The 21559-nt window shown below is 41.9% G+C and overlaps 1 protein-coding gene across 3 annotated transcripts in view; it reads right to left on the bottom strand.

Annotated features, from left to right (window-relative positions):
- LOC105929953 (choline transporter-like protein 2) overlaps positions 1-21559 on the bottom strand; it is a 34095-nt gene continuing 12536 nt past the window's right edge. Inside the window, exons 1-22 of one of the 3 annotated variants that reach the window (XM_012867904.3) lie at positions 20509-20858; positions 15298-15346; positions 15147-15220; positions 14972-15056; positions 14375-14459; positions 14101-14214; positions 13937-13997; positions 12980-13106; positions 12776-12859; positions 12542-12654; positions 9465-9596; positions 9275-9374; positions 8115-8207; positions 6934-7018; positions 6527-6789; positions 6316-6410; positions 6122-6225; positions 5517-5590; positions 5354-5424; positions 3607-3695; positions 3353-3437; positions 713-2919 (exon numbers count right to left, since the gene is read on the bottom strand). In XM_012867904.3, coding sequence (XP_012723358.2) covers positions 2759-2919; positions 3353-3437; positions 3607-3695; positions 5354-5424; positions 5517-5590; positions 6122-6225; positions 6316-6410; positions 6527-6789; positions 6934-7018; positions 8115-8207; positions 9275-9374; positions 9465-9596; positions 12542-12654; positions 12776-12859; positions 12980-13106; positions 13937-13997; positions 14101-14214; positions 14375-14459; positions 14972-15056; positions 15147-15220; positions 15298-15346; positions 20509-20551 — 2187 coding nt within the window. In that variant the 5' untranslated portion in view covers positions 20552-20858 and the 3' untranslated portion in view covers positions 713-2758. Of the gene's footprint in view, positions 2920-3352; positions 3438-3606; positions 3696-5353; positions 5425-5516; positions 5591-6121; positions 6226-6315; positions 6411-6526; positions 6790-6933; positions 7019-8114; positions 8208-9274; positions 9375-9464; positions 9597-12541; positions 12655-12775; positions 12860-12979; positions 13107-13936; positions 13998-14100; positions 14215-14374; positions 14460-14971; positions 15057-15146; positions 15221-15297; positions 15402-20508; positions 20859-21559 lie in introns of those variants that run through there. The other 2 variants (XM_012867906.3, XM_012867905.3) reach the window with 2 other exon arrangements.

Genomic DNA, 21559 nt, shown 5'->3' with positions numbered 1-21559 from the left:
AATGGTTGTTTTTTTTATTTTAAAAAAAAAAAGTTTATTTCAAAATATCTCAGCTCCACAAATACAGCATAAGTCCCAAATAAAAGCCTGTACATTTCTAGAAATTGCACCGTTTCTTAAAAAAAAAAAAAAAAAAAAAAAAAAAAAAAAAAAAAAAAAAAAGCCCTCCATGTGTTTGCTTATAAAGAGACAAAACAGCATCGGATATGTTGTCATGCATAATGTAGGAGGAGTAAAGGAGGCCTCTGACAGGCCGTGTAATTGCTTTGGTAATATCTTCCAGTACAATAAGATTAGACATAAAATGATAAAAGTACTTGAAATATCAAGAAGTTACTGTATAAGCGACGGATAACAGAATATAAAAACATGCTCAAGACAATGTACATGATTTAAAAAAAAAAAAAAGAAAAACATTTAAAAATCATGCAGTACAGCAAAAACCAAATAACTTCAAAGTCTGCAAATTGACCAAACTGAAAAACATAAGTGTCTAAGAAAAAGAGGTCATAATGGTATGAGGACTTGTTGGCATCCACACATGTTGGACAGAAGCTCTGAACCATTCGTTCAGAGTAAATACCTCAGACACAACCAGGGAGTCGTGAGGATTCAGGGCCTTCGCTTCTTGTCCTTGGCTCGGTTTTCCTCAAAGCCGCAGTCACTGAGTCGATTGCCTCGCCGAAGCTGTGCACCGTTGGATACGATGTCCTACTCAGCCTTCTTGGTCTTGTTCTTCTTATTCAGGATTTTAAGGAGGCTCTCTGGCATCAGGTATGGCCTCTCAGCGCTGCCGTCGTTCATTTCCAGGTCCTCCACTGAAAAATATTCAGTTAAACACAACTTCAGCTGCAGAAACATTTCAACCAAGCACTAAGTTTGACAATCTGGAGGTGGAGGAAAGTTTTAGAGACAAACACAGTTTAGTTTAATTGGGGGTGCAAAAAAAAAAAAGGCATCCAGCTTTATTAGTTCAGACAGATTCATGCCATCTTCGTGGGATTCCATTCCTTCATCACAGTAAACCGTTAATACTGACAATGAAACTTTACCGCCAGCGTTTTATGTTTTAAAGAGCTACAAAATATCTACAGTACAGAAAATGAAGCAAAAACTCATCTAGGTGCTGGTAATGTTCACCGATCCAGAGTTAAACCGATCTGGCTTAGCGTGAAAATAAAGTGCTTTATCGATGATAACAGGATTGTTGACAGAGTGGTTTGGACGTCAGTTTTAAAGCTACCAAACATTTTACAGTTAGAGGTCAAATAAGAGAAACACGATTAAAGAGGCACAACGAGGCCGTCAACTTTCCTACGACTGCTGGCAGCAGGAGAAACCACTGAGAAAGGCAACAGGGTCAAAATGGCAGCCAGTCGCCTTTAGAATTAAGCAACAGGTCATCCTCCGCAGGTTTACCTGAACAGACAGCCCCACACACCCCTAAACCAGAAGAAAACCGTGAAAACAAATGATTCAGATCAGAATCCCATCAGGTAACTAATCATTCTCTTCACAGACATTTTAAAGTGCTCTCCCCAAAATGCTGCAGCCCCAATCTATCAACAGGGATTAAGAATCTAAACCCAAATGCTGACTCTTGAGGGTGGAGCACTACTGAGTAGGTTTGATCTTCAGATGGCTTGTAAACGATGCCGAATCGTTCCTAAGTTACAGTTAAGATAAAAATGAGTCACACCCCTGGCAAATTCTGAAATTATTTTCATCCCGCAAAAAACAATTTTATCCTTCAATGGTAGGAAAAAAAAACATTTTTTTACTTGCAATTTATTTAAAAAAAAAGGCTTGTTGAAACTTCAGTCATCAGTGGAACAATAGATTAGAGCAATCAAACAATAGATTAGAGCAATCAAACAATCCTCATAACTGCTGAGCAGCTTTCTTTCATGTCTACTGGTATTTTGAGGATTTATCTTTGGTGATGAGCACCAAGTCACGGAGGCTGGAAGGCCTCCTTGCCATCACCCTAATCTTCACCTTCCTCCTCGAGCATCAGAATCAGGTCGGGATTGTGCCTGGGCTGCTTCAAAACGCCAGTAGTACCACCAGTCAGAAGAAACAATGCTGAAAAGCTAAATGTACCAGGGGTATGAATCATTTCGGGCTAAACTGTGAAATAAAGTGTTTAGGGGGGTGGAAATAAAGCCACTTTCTGACAAAATATAATGGCATCACCATTGTTCTGGATTAAATATTTCCTTGTACTAGTGTAGTGGGCTGATCAATCCTGGTAAGTTTTAGAAAATCAAATGATTTATTCCAACGCATGTCATACTGCCTTACTACAAAACACGTCTTTTATTCCAGCAGTCATCTAATCTTGTCCCTACACCCCAGTTTCCCATTTTTGTCTCCCAGATGTGACGATGTGTCCCTACTGTGGGGGGGCACCACGAGGGGCCGAAACAAGCAGCCATCACCTCAGGCTGGACAATTATCTTGATCCGTCAGCACTTTTCTTTTAGGTGTTTTACTTCTGTGGCGTATGGAGGAGCGGACAGTTTAATGTGTCTGTAGTGGTAAAGTAGGCGTCTGGACTCTAAGGCAACCATCATTTCAAACTTTCCAACGTCGACAATGAAAAGGCAGCATGTACATGTGGATGGCTATGCAAAAGGGTTGCATATAAGGCGAGGCGTGTCCTACTGTGCATCAGTTATAGCTCCTCACAAATGAGGATTACCACACAGTATCTGGGTTTTTGTTGTGCTTCTAACTCGGCGAAAAGCCATCGTCTCTAAGCTTCGTCCTTCTCGTCAGCCGGGGGCTTTTTCAGCTCGCCGTGTTCGTCCTGCTGCTGCGGATCCTCCGTCTTGTCCTTCCACAGAATCTCGCGGAGAGTCGACGACATGTAATAAGGCCTCTCAGCTGAACCGTCGTTTCGTTCCAGGTCCTCACCTTGATGCATGTGTATGTGTGCCAGTGTGTGTGTGTTTGTGTTAATTGGTGGAACAGAAGATTAGTTGATGAAGGAATAGTGACATTAAAGGAAATGGAAGTGAGAGAGGGGGAAAGGAGAGAAAAAAAGAGAAAAGTCAAATAGCAAGCAAGCAAAAGCACCAAAAGACATTGCAGATTTTGAAAGTTCAAGTTTATCCCCAAGCAGCCACAACTTTCAGAGAACACAGAACAAATTAGCCAGGTTATGTTGCAATCGTGCAGAAATGGAGATGTGGTGCGGCATTTTAAAAGGGATTAAGAATTAGTGAAAGCACCAAGCCCAGGAGCAAAGCCAGGAAAAGTTTGGCTCTCTTCGCACCGCTCTTTAGCACAACTTCAATGACGTTGCTTTTCATTTAACACTGACAAATCAAACACGGTCATGACTTACAGAAACAGAGGAACAGCGTGTCCACACACATGGCGTAGACGCTGAAGAACCCGTGGGCAATGAGATACGAGCCGATCGCCACGGTCTGCAGGGGGAAACATGAGCCATGGGTGTCATTCATAATACAGACACACAGGCCGCCTCAGGGCCACAAACAAAAGCCAGTCCAACAGTAATGTTGACTCCAACAGGTGAATGGGTGATTCCTTGGAAAAAAAAAAATAATCAAAGAGATGCAGTGGAAAGTCGCTCACCAGGATGGGCACCCAGTAATAGTGCAGGTTGGGAGCTGTATCCTCAAAGGCTTTCACTCTTCCAGAGAAGAAAAAGAAGGCAAAGACCCCTAAGCAGGAAAAAAAAACAAAACACCATATTTAACAGCTCTGGTTACCGTTTAACACAACAAGTTCATATTGCAACACCTAGAGTTCATGTCCAAGTACACCGACATGTTTGTAGCCATTATAATCCTGCTATGTGGGGAGTTGCATTATAAAGATGAACCAAAAATAATGAGCGGGGACCGAAAGCTTGAGCAGTACTTCTCGGGTACTGGCCAAATAAATAACACCAACACTACTCAAAAAAAAATGTTTTCTTTTTTTTAGTGAACACCCCCCATGTAAAGTTTAGTTTCTCCAATCATGTGGAGGAATGTCAGCTGTTCAGCTAGGCTGCTACAACAGACAGTGGGTGCTGGTCTCTTCACTCTTTGGCCATCTCTGACCTTTGACTCTTTGGGGAACAAAAAAGGAGCCATCTGCCACAGGAGGTCAGTACACCTAACCTGACTCCGCCAGATAGATTTGCTCCGCATATCCATCTGGAAACCTTCCGTTGAAGTAATTTTGGGAAGGGGCGAAAATACTGGTTAGCTGATTGGCCTATGTTGGTGATAGACGGGCCAAATAAACCAATCAGATCAACGAAGCATATGACGTACTCGTCAACATGCTTCGTCGTCGCTAAAACACAACCACAAGCCAAGCTACTCTTGCTGCTGCAGGTAAAGGCTCGTTAGCTCAGCAAAGAAATACTCTGTAATTCCGATAAAACTTGCTCGATAGCCACGCTAACGCTAGTTTCATCGGCTGAAGCCGCCATGTTCTTTAGACTGAACTGTCGTACACCCCCACCTAGGGGTGGTTTAGCCAAACTTGTGAAACAGAACTGACTTGTAGCCAACTTCAATGGATAACAGGAGGGCGGAATAAATAAATAATAATACATTTTTTTCAATTCATTAGAGCTTTCCACTTCTGACATTAAACATGCTGGATTTGGAAATGTTCTCCACCACTTTGAAGTCTTGGATCCCTTCCTTATCATTTTAAGTTAAAGAAGGGATCTATATTCCACAGGGAACACAAATACTGCTGTTTACAGGTCTTAATGTCAACCATGCAAATTTATATTACTAAATAACATCAATACTAAAGGAGGCTTAAAATGTCAACTCAAATCTTGGCCTCCTTTCAGAGTAGGAAAACTATTTTACAGGTACTGCTTTCTCTGAGCAACACCACCTCATCCCCTTCTAGAAAATCTAACTGATCTGGGCTGACAAAAAAAAAATAAATTAGACATTTACATTCTAGAGAAATTATCTTTTTCTGTTCAATGTCGAAGGGAATCATTCTTCGGGATCTGATCTAAATGGACAAACTATGTAAAATTGGTAATCCCTATGGACTAAATATGTCTACCACATGTAAATACTGTTGTGATGTGTATTGTACCCTGGTTCAGGATGATGGCCAAATTATGTTCTTGATTGTGCTCTTCCCATAACATAAGAAAAATAAGAGTAGACCCACCTTCACCCCCCCCCCCCCTCCGCCCCCTCGAATTATGTTCCTGATTGTGCACCCTGGCTAGGTTTTATAAAATGCAGAATCAGCAGTTTTAAAGCTACAACTCACTACCAAGACTAACATTCAGCTGCTTTGGCTTCATGTATGATCTGCATTACAATTTTTAAATTTGAAATAAGTCACTCACCCACGATCCCGACAATGAGCAGTTTTCCCAAAAACAAGAGGAAATCTGTCACCTTATCCACAACAGCGACCCTGGTGGATTAAACAGGTTACAGAGACAAAATGAATTAATTAAAAAGTTCACATTACCAACATGAACATTTTAAGTCATGGTTTCTAATTACCTGATCACGTTTCTCATGATGAGACTGAAGGCTGCGCTGGCAGAGGCACAAAAGTTCTTACCGTAGATCGCCACCTAGAGGCCAAACAGATATCACAATTTAAAAACAGAGCAATACAAACAGGATAAAACCTTTTCTCTCCAAATTGAAATTTCTAATAATGAAAACATTTTAAACATTTCATTTAGAATTCAAGTCTGTATAAAAAAAAAAAAAGTAGTTTGTGAGATTGACACAGTTTCGTTGAGATTTATCTGGATAAATGCCTCCGATCCATAACTTGGAGTATTTCATTGTGTTTGTTGATGGACAAGGTTGTTTCCACAACTTTGATAAGAATTTTTTAATAAAGACAGTTTATAGCTCCTTAAGATAAACTGTGGAGTTTAAACAATTCATCAGCAGGTCAGAGCTTTTGAAAAATAGGTGAAAAGCCCCAAAATCTCTGAGTGTGAATCTCTGCTGTTCGTGTGGTACCCCAATGTGCTATAATCTGTTGAGAATTGGGGAAGCTGTAACAAACACAAATCAAACCCTTTTTCTCCGGAGGTTAGCCTGTATTTGCCAAGAAAACCCTTAAATACACATCTTAACCAAACACGCACCATAATATAGGCGTTTCTGTTCAGGAACTTGATGAACTTCTCCAGGCACCAGAAGCAGCACTTCAGGCATTTAAACATGAACGTTGCACATTTGTTTTTGGCTCCTGTCAACGAAACATTCAAGAGACAAATTCAAGGACACCTTACAGCTTAAGCAATTAATAAAACACACATGACTAAACAAAGTACCCCACCTTTCAGCCTGTGCTCCAAATACTCCAGCAAAACCCGGATAATCTGAATGATTGATAGGATGAGAGAACCAAATGCCAGAGACCCTGTGTGATACCTGGGGGAAAACATTAAGATTCAAGAGACAAGAAAGGCACAAAAACATGGCGTCAGGTGAAAGGCACAGCAAATATTGTTTAAAAAGGATAAACCGCCTCAAAGAGGCAGACACACCGTAGAGATCGGCCCATAGAGGAAAACACTGGGAAGGAGGGGATGTGATCTGGCTTGACGGCGGCCCAGTAGTAGGAGGCGAAGGCCCCAGCTAACGTCATCTGTCCCAGGGCGGTGACAAAGTTGGCACACCAGAAGAAGAGGAAGACGTTGTAGAACTGCAGGCCGATCAGGTATTTGTGGTAAACCGTTTCTCCCCCGTAGAAGGCAAACAGGCACTCCGAATCAGGGCAGTCCTTCTTCATCTGATTCGTTGAATAGTTCTGAAAAGACAAGGGACTTTTTAAGGAGACTTTATACGCAACATCAGGATCTGGAAGACATTTGCACCAAGCTGCTATGAAACCAGCTGCTCTTTTAAAACCCGTAGAGAGATTTTCTGAGAAGTAGTAGAAAGAAAAACTCACGGCTGGATCACAGGTTTCTGCAGAGTGCGGACACGCCGACTCGTTCATCACTTTGTAGATGGGCTCATTGGAGGTGGACAAGAAACTTCTCAGTCAAGGTCTGTGCTCATTTAAAAATCACATTCTGACAGGGGCTCAGACCAAAGAGGACTTCTATTTTAAAAGCTCCACTCTAGAAAACAAAGATCTGCTTTTTGATGCAAAGGATATTTTATGAAACATTAAAACCTCCTCATGTTTGCATTGGGCAGTTACTTACATAAAGATCGCTGACTATTCACAAGGGTAAAGGAGGTAGGAGGCTGTGAGCCATTCCCCCTCTTCCTGTGACAATCATGCACAGAACAGCGATTCCAGTTGGTAACCAATTGAAAAAAAAAATCTCAGTGTTATTCTTGCTTCCCCCCGCCACTTTTAGACTTATCTCAGGTCTAAACACTTGACATGTTCTGTTCTCACAACCCCCTACCTCCACCTCCAGTGTACGTTAAAGGTTCATAAAAAAATTAAGAGAAACACTCGTTTATATTGCTAGCATTTATGAGATAGGAGTAGTTTTGGTCTTGTTCACTCTGATTAGCATTGTAGACTTTTTCAGTAGCTTTTAAAATCCTGACCATTAAAATTTGACCCTTTAATGGTCAAATTGCTCTAGAGCAACAAAAGGCGGAAGTCTGTCTGCTAACACATGCCCCTGCTGTAAAAAACAATAAATCTCACTGTATATTTATTGCATTTAAGAGCTGAACTACATGCAGCACCGATCTTTATCATCTAGAGATTATAAACGCTGCACCCGTCTTGACTACGGGAATTCTACACTGCAACACTGTTTTGAAGTCGTCCTTTAGTTCATGTCTTTGAAATGTGACCATCTGTTTAAATCAGATTCTGCCTCTTCCAAAAATAGAAACCCATGCTAAGGAACCCACTGAAGTCTGCAGGGGTCCGAGCAGAGGCAGCGCACCAAATCTTTGCAAGGCTGCCCTCTGCTGGCAGGTCAGGTTTTAAGAGGCAGTGGTTACTGATGGGGATAATTCATCATGAGCACCATCTGCACTGGTGTACTTCATAAGTCAGAGGGTAAAGAAAAACAGCTGGTTGCAAATTGTTTCCAGAATGTGCTACTGCTTCCTCTAAGAGGCCAAAAAGGTAAGACAACTGGTGACTGTAAAGGATACACAGCAGTTACTGCCCAGTAAGCGATGACTATTGCCAGGAGGAGGAAAGTGAACAGTGGATAAAACAGGGAACACATTATGTGGCGAATGGCTCTGAAAAAAAAAGAACAAAGTTGCAGGTCAGTATAGGCCAGTTACCAGTGGCGTCTCTAGGATAACAAGTGGGGCACAAAAACTCACATTTTTTTGTGATGCATACAACCTTACTTTGATCAATTTTAAATGAAAACAGATGAGTTAGCATAAACCAACACACTAGAAAATCCATTTTATATAAACTGAATATAACTTAATTTTTAATGCAAAAATTATACGTACAGGCTCTCATTATCAATTCATTGAACAGACAAGATTCACATCAATCCTTCAATGAGCTAGCAAGACCAACCAACATTAAATTCATATTTGCTTTCAGATTACATTTTCCTATGTTTTTTATGTTTAAATGTTCCTACATTTTATTACAACCGCTTTTATTTTCCAATGTTGTAATCATGTAAAGCACTTTGCATTGTCCTTGTGCTGAAATGTGCTATACAAATAAATTTTCCTAGCCTAGATGGTCGCACACCATCCAGCAGAACGTAACGTGTGCTTTTCCAGTATTTTGACCGGACGATCTGAGTTTGGGGCCAGAGGATTTGTGCCCCACATCTGTCTACTCAGAGCGTGTGGGGGATGCGCACTGCAATTTCAGACGTTGGGGGGGGGGGGGGGGGGGTTCGGCCCCATTCTCAAGACACCTCAAGAGGATTTAGCCTACTGAGCTTGTTAGTTTTCTGGCAGACAGATATATATACACACAAATGTTTATAACAGAATTGTATTTGTAAGGGAATCTGTCCTTTTCCAATAGTATTCCGTAAAGAACGATCCTTTCACACTGATTATTGTGAACAGAGCTCCACAGTGACGTCTGGTGGGGCCTGGCCCCAGATGCAGAGACGCCATAGCCAGTTACAAACGTAAAGGTCAGACAAGCGTTCCCGGAGTACAGAAATACCAGTAAATCCAGGAGTGACAAGAGATCTCTCTTTGTCTGGAGCACAGAGCTGACCTTTCACCAACTGATGCACACTGTAGGCACAGCTGGACGCATGCTTTCTCATCTTTTTATTTCCTCCCTCCATCATGTTAGTAAGAATACTCTGATGTCTGACCTGCTGGCCTCTTTGATGAGAGCAATGGCAATGAGGATCCTCTTCCTCAAGAAGATGAGCAGCAGGATGATGATGACCTCCACAATGGCCAGGATAATCACTGAAACATGTGGAAGAGGGTGAGCTCAGAAGAATCAGCGACACCATTTTGTCTGAGTGTGAAAACGTGCAGAGGTTTGTAAATACTGACTGAAGGCCAGCCATGTTTGTCTGACTTGCAGGTAGACCGAGAAGTCGGTCTGGAAGCCCAACTCCTGTAGTGTCACATTAGCACCAGGCTCCCCCTTCAGGTCAGCGTACTCCATGTAGCAGTGGAAGATGCCTGACAAAAAAAATAAAAAAATAAAATAAAGCATGTTTAAACCATTCAAAGAAGAAATGATCACTTTGTAATATGGCCCCCTAAACCTCCAGCTGGATAGAGGTTTAAGGGGCCAACACAAAGCGTGTAATTGACAAATCATGTGGCATAAACACGCATTGGACGGGTCCTGATGAAGCGCACCAGAACAGAACAATTTAGGGAAGTTCCTTTGGCATCAGGTGAGCTTGAAAACAGAACAAACCGAGGATGCATCACACACACACACACACACACACCTTTACGTTTGACCCTTTAGGGTTGTTATTCATCTCATCAGTAACATTTACAGCGCTGGCATTACTCGTCTTAAGCCACTCCTGAACCAGAGAGATCTGCTTCCCTTAGCCGAGGAGAACACGGACTGGGTCAGAAATGCTCTTTAAAACCAAAATGTGTTTTTAAACTGTAAAGGAGGCTGACCTAGATCCCACAGAGAATCTATGAGTATTGTACAGAGGAACAGAGAAACCAGAGCCAGCAAGGCAAACAAGCTGAAGGCCACCTTTGCAGCTACTCTGGCTTCCTGAACGCCCCAGCAGAGCCTCAGGGTGAACACCTCCATGTCAGTCACTACTGGTTTTGGCAACAGGAGCTGAGAAAGTAATCAGTGCAGATACTGTACTTTACATTAGGTCAGCATTCCAGTGTTTAAAAAGCTCTAACCGGTCTTGTGCATTTGAAGTTTACAATAAGAGGGAGTTACTTGTAACGATCTGTAAATTGAAATGTTCTAGACAACTCAAAGATTTTAGGCAGCCATCTTGTTCCTTTCACAGTTTATTAGCATCATTTCTGTCTGCCTGTTCTATGATGCCCTTAGAGCTGTCATTTATTTATGAAGAGAAGGCGCCAGTAAGACTTGTAAGTACTGGGAAACAACTTTATTTGCTGACCAGTGTGTTTCAGCTTATGACCTTGAGGGTCCAAAGCGTGTTGGTCAGCAGAAAGGGTTGTTTTCAAGTATTTAAAGTGTTCCTGGAGCCTTCGACAGACCTTGGGAGTCTGAAGGTGTGCCAGAAACGTTTAGATGTCTTATTTCATGAAGCAATGAAGGTTTTGCCCATGGGTGATGAGAAAGCAAAAACTCCTTCCACAACACACTTAGCCCACTCTCTTAATACATTAGTATGAGACGTTTTACAATCTGAAAAGTAGAGCTGTTTCTTTGGCCGTTGACCTGAATAACCAGATGAAGCGGTCTACCTTTAATACCCAGAAGTAAGCACTACGTCTTCATCAGTTCATGCAACTTACTGTGTGATTAAGCAAGTCGTTTTAAAGACCGACACGCAACATCGGGTTTTACAATTCACAAATGTATTTTGATTTTAAAAAGGCAAGTGGGAGACTGACAGTGTGAGGCATTGGGAGTTTGATTGGTTCAGATGCTGCATTTCAATAAGAAGAGACATCAAGAATCATCTTGGAGAAAAGAAAATATGGCCGGAGGACGATTTGATCTTATTTGCAGCCACAGTGCCTGGGGAAATTGGCAACGACAATCTTATCTGTATCGCAACATATTCTAAAGTCAAATTCTAGGATGTATGTTTGTGTCTGGTAGGTTTAGTGATAAAAACAAAAGAAAAAAGGTCATGCAACAGGACAATGATCCCAAACTCTGTAACTAATCTACAGCAGAATGGCTAGGGGGCCAAACCGCCAAAGTGATGGAAGAACCTGAACTCCAGACCTAATCTGACTGAAAATCTGCAATGACCTTATTAAAAAAAAAAAAAAAAAAAAAAAAAAAAAAAAAAAAAGACAAACCTCGGTGAACCAAAACATTTTATGGGAGGTTTGATCAACATATCTTTGCTGAAACCATAAATGCCAAGATTATTGCTTCAAGCATTTACAGCTAAGAACCGTTCTACAAAATCTAGCTTTTAAGACATCCAGACATACCATTTAATTCTTCCACGTATCTAAAGGTCTTGTAAGGATTAGATTATTTGGTTTTACTGTGTTTGGATTTGAACCTAGCAATAGGTTTGCAGACTGTTAGGTTTAAACAATTTCCTTCTTTTAAAAAGGGATTAATATCTTCAGATTGTTGTGTGCATCTCATGGCCACTCGCTGGGCAGGGAGCCTGAACCGACCGGTACATCCTAGCTGGCAGAGCATGACGCTGTGATTGCTCTATCAGATAAAAGTTGTATAAATTATTTGTTATTTTAATGATCCGCTACTCTTGATATATTACAAAAAGCAGCTTTTTGCAGTTGGTTAAGGTTATTAGTTTGTAGCCGATTTGTGTTTTTATTAAGGATCATTCTGGGATGGTTGGTTTTGATTAAGAGTTTTAAGGTCAGTTCCTCTTGCTGGTTGCTCTGGCAAAAAGCCAAAAACCTTTTAAATATTTATAAATAAGAATTCCACTGGAAAAAAAAAAAAAAAAAAAAACTACAGGTGTAGTCAAATGACTTGTTCAAAACTTAAAATTTAAAGTTAGAACTTGAGTTGAGCGCTGAGCAGAAAGACCTGAGACCTTCTTTTGACTTTCAAAACAATGACTTTACCCGACTTTGGGTCCTAAAAGGATACACGAAAAGACTGTTGGTGTATTCTATAGGAGATCCACAAAAAGAAGGGGGGAAAAAAAGATTTTAAAAACACAAGTTGGGGTGCCAAGAGATTATGTGATGGTTGTGATGAAAAGAAGAATCAATACCCCATTTAATTCCAAGGTGATTCAGATCAAAATGGTACAACAGAACCATCCAATTTTTCCTATTTGTCTTAATTTCCCCGAACACAACCATGGGGCACGGCAGACATGCAAGGTCATAGGTTTCTGATTCAGGTTTGTTCAACTCTTCTCAATCGTTTTTTTAAGCAAACCACAGAAAAGCTGCGTCGGTGAAAAGGGTAAAAATGAATCCGTGTTTTTCTAACTCACCGTATCCTATTACAAGTATCACAGCGATGATTATGAACCAGATCATGACGCTGGCCAGGAAGCGCATGAGGACGATGAAAAGCAGGCTGACGAGCATGGCAATAACCAGCCCACTGCAGAGGAAGGTTAAAACATCAAGCACAGAAGTGATGTATGGCCAATTCTGCTCACATTTATTCAGACAAACTAGACCAACAATAAATAAACTGAAAAGGACAACGGTTAGTTACTCACATGAGGATCCAATACCAGGAATGCGTATAATCCTCAAAGATTTTTATAACCACCTGACGAGCCTCCATAACCACAGTGGCATTCCTGAGAAGAGATCCGTTTCCACAGTATGAAACCCGATCGCTTGCATGTTGGAACGACTGTTCTTGTGGTACTTTATGTCACAAAGCAGTGTCACAACACTGCCGCTGCAGAAGTACTCACTTTACGCCGTCCACAAGATCCTTGGCCGGTCTGTCAGTCTTTCCTAGTCCGTCATCAAACGTGGTGCTGTTTCCTATAGTTATTATACCTCCTTTCAAGCCCAAAGATGGAAAGCACCTACGGGTGACTAAAGGAGAGGAAGAAGAAAAAACAAACCCTCAATAGGCAACCAAAGTACATCTTTATAAACCATACTAAACAGTATACAGCAGCTTGAAGATTTGTCAACTAGTGATAGGCAATAAAACTGTAGATCATCAAAATGAGGAATATTGACTAAAAGTATTCATCCTGTATACATTATGTCCGACTACAGCCACGGCCTTGACTTTATCTTATTGGGATTTGATGTAATGGTAACATAGAGTCCACCTATGCATCATTTATTCTTACTTTAAATACTGCTGCTCTGAAAGTCTCAGTTTGTTCCAAAATGTCGGGGGAAAATAAATGGCATCAATAGATGAGAGCAGAGGAAGGTGTTCTGGTTAGATCAGACAAATCCGGAACCTTCCAGCCGCCACGCTAAATGTTGGGCACCCCTAAATCCACCGTCTCCACAGTGAAACATGGCAGAGGCAGCATCATGCTGAGGGGATGCTTTTCTTCAGCAGGGAAAGGGAAGATAGGCAACGTTACAGGAAGATGGACGGAGTTAAGTAGACGGAACGTTCTAGAATGTGAAAATGGCTTAGCCCATGCCCAGACCTAAACCCAACTCAAGATCTGTGCATCGCAGGCGTTCCCCCATCTGATGGAGTCATGTGGTCTTGAAGCCGAAACTGCAGCAAAGAGTGGCTGCCACGCTTGAGATTTGTTAAAATTAAAAAACCTCATGTCACTTCTCTTTCATTTATGCGCCTTTGTGTTGGCAGACCACTCAGAATCCAAACACAGGCACTTATTGTGACAAAGTTTTAGGGGTTTAGAAGAGCACTGTAGAGAGAATCCACTCACATGACTTGCTGGGGATCAGCATGGGGGGGCAGAGACCGTCTCTCAGAATTGCTGGTGTGCCCTGAAACACAGAGCCAAAGAGGTGAATACAATCAGCTCTCACTATCAAGGGGTTAAGAAATGTTACTTGGGGTGGGGAGAAAAAAATAAAAAAATAAATTCACCATATCGTCTTTCACACCGTCCTTGCAGAAGGTTTTGTAGTACTCAAAGTCCTTTTTGTTGGTGTAGGCTTTGACTAAGGTCATGAACTTGTCGGGACACTTCTCCACACACATCTGAGCATCAACATTTATGGCAAGATCCCAGCAGGACGTGTAGAATCCAAGAAGGTGGCAGCAGCGTAAAAAGGAAGACAAAAGAAGCAGTCAGTAATATCCCAGCTCCTAGTAACTGACTAAAGTGAACCGGCGAGAGGGTCTCCGGATGAGGTCACACCTGTGTGGTTGGACACTGGAAGGAAAGCAGCACCATGGGGCTGGCACACTTCATGATGTTGAAGTAGAACAACAGCCGCTTCTTCCTGTGGAAAGCAGCCCAATTTAGTTCAGCCAACGTTTTGGAACACAGTTTCCTACTCTTTTACATATTGATGAATTAATAAAGTTACCATAAAGTTTTTATTTCTAATGCCTTTTCACAAGTGTTTGCAATATTAGTCACACTTCAAAATAAAAGCTTTCAGGATTATGCGTTAGGAATTCAGCAGACGGACCGAGCACACGTGTTTGATTTTATTGAATTTAATTCGAGAAAGAAGTGATGGGAATCTAAAAAGATGATTGCACTGTTATGGGTTTGGTGTTTTATCCAACAGGTGTAACAGTCATTTCATAAAGAAATCACTTTATTACAAAAGAATGTATTGACTTTTTCTATACTTTAAACATAATTATAACAAACTAGATTAGCCATTCATTTCACAGCTCCTCAACACAATGTCCTGACAGAAAACGATATTTTTGGTGATAAATAAAAGGCATGCACACAGCAGTCATATTTTCCCTCAACAGGTCGCCTTAAAAAGAAACTCACTCTAGTTCAGAACCGGCCTGCCCACAGAACTCGCCTCGACTATTTGTGGGGTAGATCGCCTTCCTTGGATCACCTTGGGACCAGGCTGCAAGCACAAATATTAAATATAAATATTTGGATATATGACAGCTTATAATGTGGATTTTTTTTAAGGCAAACCAAACCGAATACTTACCTAGGATTCCCACTGCAATATAGCCCAGTACAGCGATGATGAAGAGAATGCAGCAGACGATGTCTGTGCAGCCCCTACAAAGAGAAGAAACTGAATCAAACCCTTCATCAACAACAGAATGAGAAATCCAACACTGGCGTCTGGGCCTCACCTGTTCTGGATGGGGCCCTTGAAGGACGGGTCATATTTTTTGGGATCACCTACAAGAAACAAAGGGCATTTGTGACTTAAGGGCACCATTACTGCAGTGAGCACGAAAAGCAAGAACTTATGAAATGTAGCACCTTTCTCCTTATTAAAAATCGTTACTGGCTTCATGGGTTACAGTAGTACAAAATGGAGCTGACAGTCCTGGATAACTGCCTCTCCCCCACAAAAGAAAAAAAAATTGTTTTGGAATATTTCTGGACTTGAAGAAAAAAAGAAAGTCATACTTGTAAAAACTAAGTGTGCCACTTATTAACGCTGTTTTAGAAACAGACGGCGAGCTACGAGTCGCCTCCCTGTTGAGCAGCTGGCTGCAGTTTGGTTATCAGCAGATAACCCGACTAATGAAGCAGCTAAGATCAGCTTGTTACACTCCCCGTTACTTTAAAAATAGAAAAACAGCAGAAAAGGTAGAACATTCTGCAATACCAGGAAGACCACGGTACTGCTAAATTTGCTTTTGCCTAAATTTAAAAATCAAGCAAAACTAAACTAATGCAATACACGATGTTAGGTTATAAAAGCAACGGTAGTAATAATTACCGTTCCTTTTTTTAATAGATAATTAGATGCCGTGTGAAACTTCTTTCTACATTGTGTTTACCATGGTATTTACTTTAGGTGCTCATTCAGACCAGAGCCAATGCCAGTGTACCGACTCTGTTTAGGAAAGAGTGGACGCGGATCTGCCAGAACAATAGTCTCATTCAATAAAGGTGTCACAGGATAAACATCACATCTATGCTTCGTTCATGTCTGTCGGCGTTATTCGAACATTAATATTAGTATAGATTCATATTTGAGAATTTATGTGCTACTTTGTGGCTTCAGCTGTTTTGAATAAAGTTAGGCCATAGTGTACTATTCCCTTCTTGGCAGTCAAAAAACATATCTATAGTTTTTCCAATGGTTTGATGACGTGGTTTTAAATTATTGAACCTTAAAATAAGAATTTGTGCAACTTCTGCTTGCATTCTGTCTTTAACCGAGGCAATAGATTCTTATAACCACACAGGCCACAGCCATTTCAGGTGAACACGCAGCGAGTCCCGGTCTTCCTCCCTCATGTCTGTCAGCTGATGTTTCTCAGCGGGACACGCCTGGCAACCTTCAAAATTCCTCCCCAGTGACTAAGCAGGACCAACACCATCAGAGAGAGGCAGGCAGCAGATGAACGTTACAAGACCCGCTAAAAGGGACTCACAGTTCTTTACTTTGACTAAACCAACCATGGTTACAAGGAGTCCTGGCAAGACTGAGTCTCCTTGAAAACCAGAACTTCATTTCTGTTTAACTGTGGGGACATGTGTGCTAATCCACTTTCCAAAAATCATAGGTGTGTAGCGACTAGGTCCACTTCCTCAAGTTATTTTATTTTTTTTAAAAGGACATTGTCAGAGTAGTTTTACCACACCATACTTTTTATTTGTCATTGACTAACATTCTGAAGCCATCATCTCTTTCTGCTGTCTTCTCTACTCTTCCTTGTGTACGGTACTCTACCCACCTCCAGTCACCGAATGATGAAAAGATGGGTTTTAACCAAACGTTCATCAGACACAGAGGCCCACCTACCGTTCCTGTTAAAATGAGGCTGTTTGTACACAAGCTTGACTGTTCTCATCTTATTTTCTGTCTGCTGAGCCTGTTGTGCCTATTGGAGGTCAAGCAACATTACAGTAAACCGTAAATATTGTCACTGGGACTACTTTGTGCTGTTCTAACAGGTACACATCCTCTACTGCAAGCATTGCTTTCAAAGATTTTACGATGTCAATAATTTGGAAAAGCGTTTCCTTGTCTGCGTGTTTAGTAAATGTTAGTAGTATTTTTTTATTTTAGTCTTTAAAATTACCAGCGTTTATACATCATTTCCTGTTGTCATTGTAATTGGATTATTTTAACTAATTAAATCAGATGTGACCAAAATGTTACTCCATACTTGAGCAGCCTTTTGACCACTTTAACAAAGTCACTGTTTTAAATGCCGCAACTTACTAATTTTTACTAATAGGCTATGGTAATCTTAGTAGCATACAACTTTTTATTTTTTTAACTCAACCCACTACTATCCAAATTACATTAACAACAAAAATTAAGTTTTATGCCCAAAGGAAATAAGGTGCTTCCCACAATCACACAGTTTTCAGCTGGACTGACCCTGGAAGGTGAACAGCCAGTTGGAAAACCAAAAATCCAACTTTCTCCTGACCAGTTAATGCAGCGTACATAGTGATGTACCACAGAGTGTAGAGAGACTCCTGTGGACGCCGTTACAGGTGGAAGAACCCTCAGAGTGCTTTCACACCAGAACTGTTGGATCTGCTTTTAATAGACCGGACTTCCTTTTCTCGCTTGGTTAGCTTTGTTCTGGCTGGCACGACAGCTCGTCTGCAGTCCGGTGCAGACCAAGCAGAACAACTCTGCTCCACCAGAAAACGTGAGCCCAGGACGGTTCACTTGTGTGTAAATGGCGTAATAGTTTGCTTACAATGCAAAAGCAGTAGGACCCTCTAGCAAACCAGAGAGATGAAGTGAACCAGAGGAAAGTAGTGACATCATTTACTGATGTGTGATGTGTCAGTAATCAGGAAGTCGTCGTCTTTCACTCTCTCACTCTGCTGTCTTCGTCTGTGCAGCTGCATTCATCTCAAGTACGCCAAGCAACACGCTGGATGGCTGACTGCTGCTTGTGCTGGACGGGCTTCTTGTGATAAACAGCATCACGTTGTCCAGGGAAACCCATCTGCTCCCAGAAATGCAATGCCAACGTCCACTAAATAAAATGGGTTGAAGTTGTTCTGTATTCTCCACCTAATCATCACGAGTCCCCTGAACAATCAGAAAGCGTCTGAAGACAGAAAGCGGAGAGCTTAGAAAACGTTTAAAAAGGAAATCATTTTCTGCTACACATGGAGACATGTTGAGTCTCCGGTTCTGTCATGCTGCAGAAGAAAGCGCCATGCAGCAGAGAACAGGAAGGCTGAATGGAATTTAACAAAGGTTGCTTCATCTTATCTTTTGGAAATTAATGAAACATATTTGAAAATGTCTGTGATAGACTGGCGACCTGTCCAGGGTGTACCCCGCCTCTCAGCCCATTGACAGCTGGAGATAGGCACCAGCACCCCTCGTGACCCCAGCAGGGATAAGCATGTAGGACAATGGATGGATATTTGAAAATTTTGCCAGCTTTGAGGACAATAATCTTAAGGAAATAGTCATTGTCAGTAAATTAGAATCTGCACTCCCGTGAGGCTCGTTTCTCAGAATAAAAGCACCTTTAGAAAATAAGATTTATTTTTTCCAGTAGTATTAACAGCCCCCTCTACTATTGAAACAGACCAGCTCAATATTCCAGAAGTTTAACAGTCTTCATATAATGTTCTAGGGGAAAAAGGTGATTTTTTTTAGCAGTGTTTTGAGACCGTTTTAGCAGAGCCACCTATTTAGTCATGAATATGGGATGCTAAAGACAGATTGAAGCCTGTGTGCCATTAGTAGTCCTTGGAATGGTTTTGTGTGCAGGTCATGGCTCTCTTAAAAAAGAAGCTCAGGGAAATTGGCCACAAACATCTGATGGTGCGGCTCGGGTATGGCTGAAGCCTGGAGACCTGGGCTCCATCCCAATACTTTTAATAACAGCTTCTAGCTCCTATTCCTTGACCTTCCATGGGGTCAACCTCCTTCCTTACCGACTGCACTATTCGGACAGCACTTCTAGCAAACGCCGTCACACTTCTGCCTAGAGAGTCCCTAGCTCAGTTCAAATACCTTTATAGAGCAAGGACTCTCTAGCCAAAGCAGAAGTGCGTCAGCGATCACCATGATAAGTGCTGTCTGAATAGTGCAGTCAGTAAGGAAGGAGGTAGGGAAAGTAGTCTGTATGCTTCCTTCTGCAGCTAGTATTGCCTAGGAACCCCATGACGTCCCTTAACGGTGCCATGAACGCAAAAGTTATCCCACAATCCTTTGCATATAGGCACAGCCAACATTGTGGAAATCAACATAAATGTCAGGAGACAAGAGAGCGTGCACTTTGTAGTTTATTTTCAGAAGGCTGTAGGCCCAAATTTGACTAGCATCATCCATGTGCGTTTGCGTCACGCATTGATGAGTTAAAGGCTGTCTAAGTTCAGCACAGTAGTCTGAAGCTCCTTTCCTCCCCGTGATAGAGTTCTTACTGACCTCATGGAAGGTCAAGGAACAGGAGCTAGAGGCTCTATAATGGTATTCGGATTGAGCTTGGGCTCAATCCGAATACCATTATATAGTACAGACTCTACAAGGGTCCTTACTATAAGACACCGTGACATAGGAGGTCAGGCTGCAACCATACAGTCTTGCTACTTTTATTTGAACTGCGACTAAATATTAAAAGGCCATGCTTTCTGTTAAGGGAACGTCTGAAAATGTTGAGGACATTTGTGTTTTAAAAATTAAAAGAGTTGAAAGAAGCACATTCTCAGTCTAATTTTGCAGGATTGACTTATTGTTTTGTTCAAGAGAGACTGGAACGTTGACTTAAGGGTGGGGGGGGGGGGGGGGAATCTAGCAACTTTTCATGGGAGGACTTTTCTGGTGTTTTACTTAGCGTTACAGAAGAACAAACAACTAACAGCGCCCAGAACATGAAAATGACGATTATAGGAAACATTACATTTCTAGCAAAGTCTAGAGTGTAAACACGCCCAACACCTTAAAGTGTAGATAAGAGCCCAGTTCCCACGTTGTATCTTTTTATAGTCATGTGCATGTTTATTTGGAGCAAAGCTACACCTACCCTCCAAACACTTCCTCTCATAAAGAGCATCAGAGTCATGTTTCATGTGGTTGCTACCATTTGGCACTGTCACTTCTGACATGCTTCCTTGTTAGGCTATGAGATGATCAAGTTTAAAGAGCCAGCGGAGCATTTCCATTACAACGCAGAGAAATACTGCAGAAGCACTGATCCAAACCAATGCTCCCAGCACACCTGTACGGTCAGGAGAACTGCTAGCAGTAGCCAGCTGCACACAAACACGGCCACTGCTGACTTACTGGTGCTGCCGCTTCTATGACACCGCTGAGGGTAGCGATCAACCACAGCCTGAAACTAACTTTCACCATGTGTGATAAATACAGACCAAACAGAAGCAAAAAGTGCCGTTACCATATTTCCTATAGGATTCCTCGTTCTCCTCATTCTCAGGCATGTTGAAACTCCTTTCAGGGCCGAACGGCGAGACGTAAAGAAAGCCTGCTTCCCTCTCTGGTTCACGTCTTCTCCCTTTATTGGACTATGAAAAGAGGGAGGCACAACGCAGAACCAGTCCAACCTGTCTCAGGAGCTCGCCCCACTTCTGTTTATACTGAAACAACTGCTTCTCTCCAGTCTGCGCTCCACCTGCACATTATCCCTCTCTAACTCCACCCTTTTCCAAAAGACCTCATGCTGCGTGGGAGAATAAAGAAAGCACACGCCCACGAAAGCATAAAAACACATCCACAGAGTGGCTGGGAGTAAAACCAGTGGGAGGACGGCAGATTGTTATTTGAGGAGAACTTGGTGGGATGTGTTCAGGGAGCGTGGAAAAATCCTGCTTCTCGCGAAGACGACTGATTGGTTTCAGGTGTGGGTGGGTGTGAGGCAACAATTACAGTCACCTTGCTGTGGTTAGAAGGATTTGCTGAATGCCACAGCAACAGCTTTGGTTTCCCCCTCTTGTGGAGACTTTTAGGTATTGCATTGGAACGTATTGAGGGGGGAAAACAAAAATCCAGCAGCTCCAGTTTTGTTTTGTTTTTTTGCTAAATCTACCACTCCAACAATGAGTGCACACGCAGCCCGAATGTTGTGAATACTTTCCACCGATGCTAAGTGAGAGCAGAGAAGGGGGGTGGGGGGAATTAAGTGACAGAAAGTTTCCGTCTGTTCTCCTCTGCTCCTGCTGCATGCTCAAGATTACAGTCATGTGCTTTTCCTCTGCTGACAGAGAAGTTTGTTTCTTTCACTGATCAAACCTAAATATCAACCGTAATGCTTTCACTGTAGAACCACACACATAATATAGCACAAAATCCACACAACTCTGTCACGATAGGCCCTTTTCACATCACCGTTCCACAACAAACACGCAGCATCTTGTCACTCGCATCATTCAAGTACATCCGGCGGGATCATGGGACGTGTTTATTTTCGGAGCATGGAGCCATAACCTACA

This window comes from Fundulus heteroclitus, chromosome 16 (genome assembly GCF_011125445.2).
Source record: "Fundulus heteroclitus isolate FHET01 chromosome 16, MU-UCD_Fhet_4.1, whole genome shotgun sequence".
In the NCBI taxonomy this organism is placed as follows: domain Eukaryota; kingdom Metazoa; phylum Chordata; class Actinopteri; order Cyprinodontiformes; family Fundulidae; genus Fundulus; species Fundulus heteroclitus.
The sequence above is the reverse complement of the archived record's forward strand: the minus strand, read 5'-3'. Positions and strand labels throughout refer to the sequence as shown.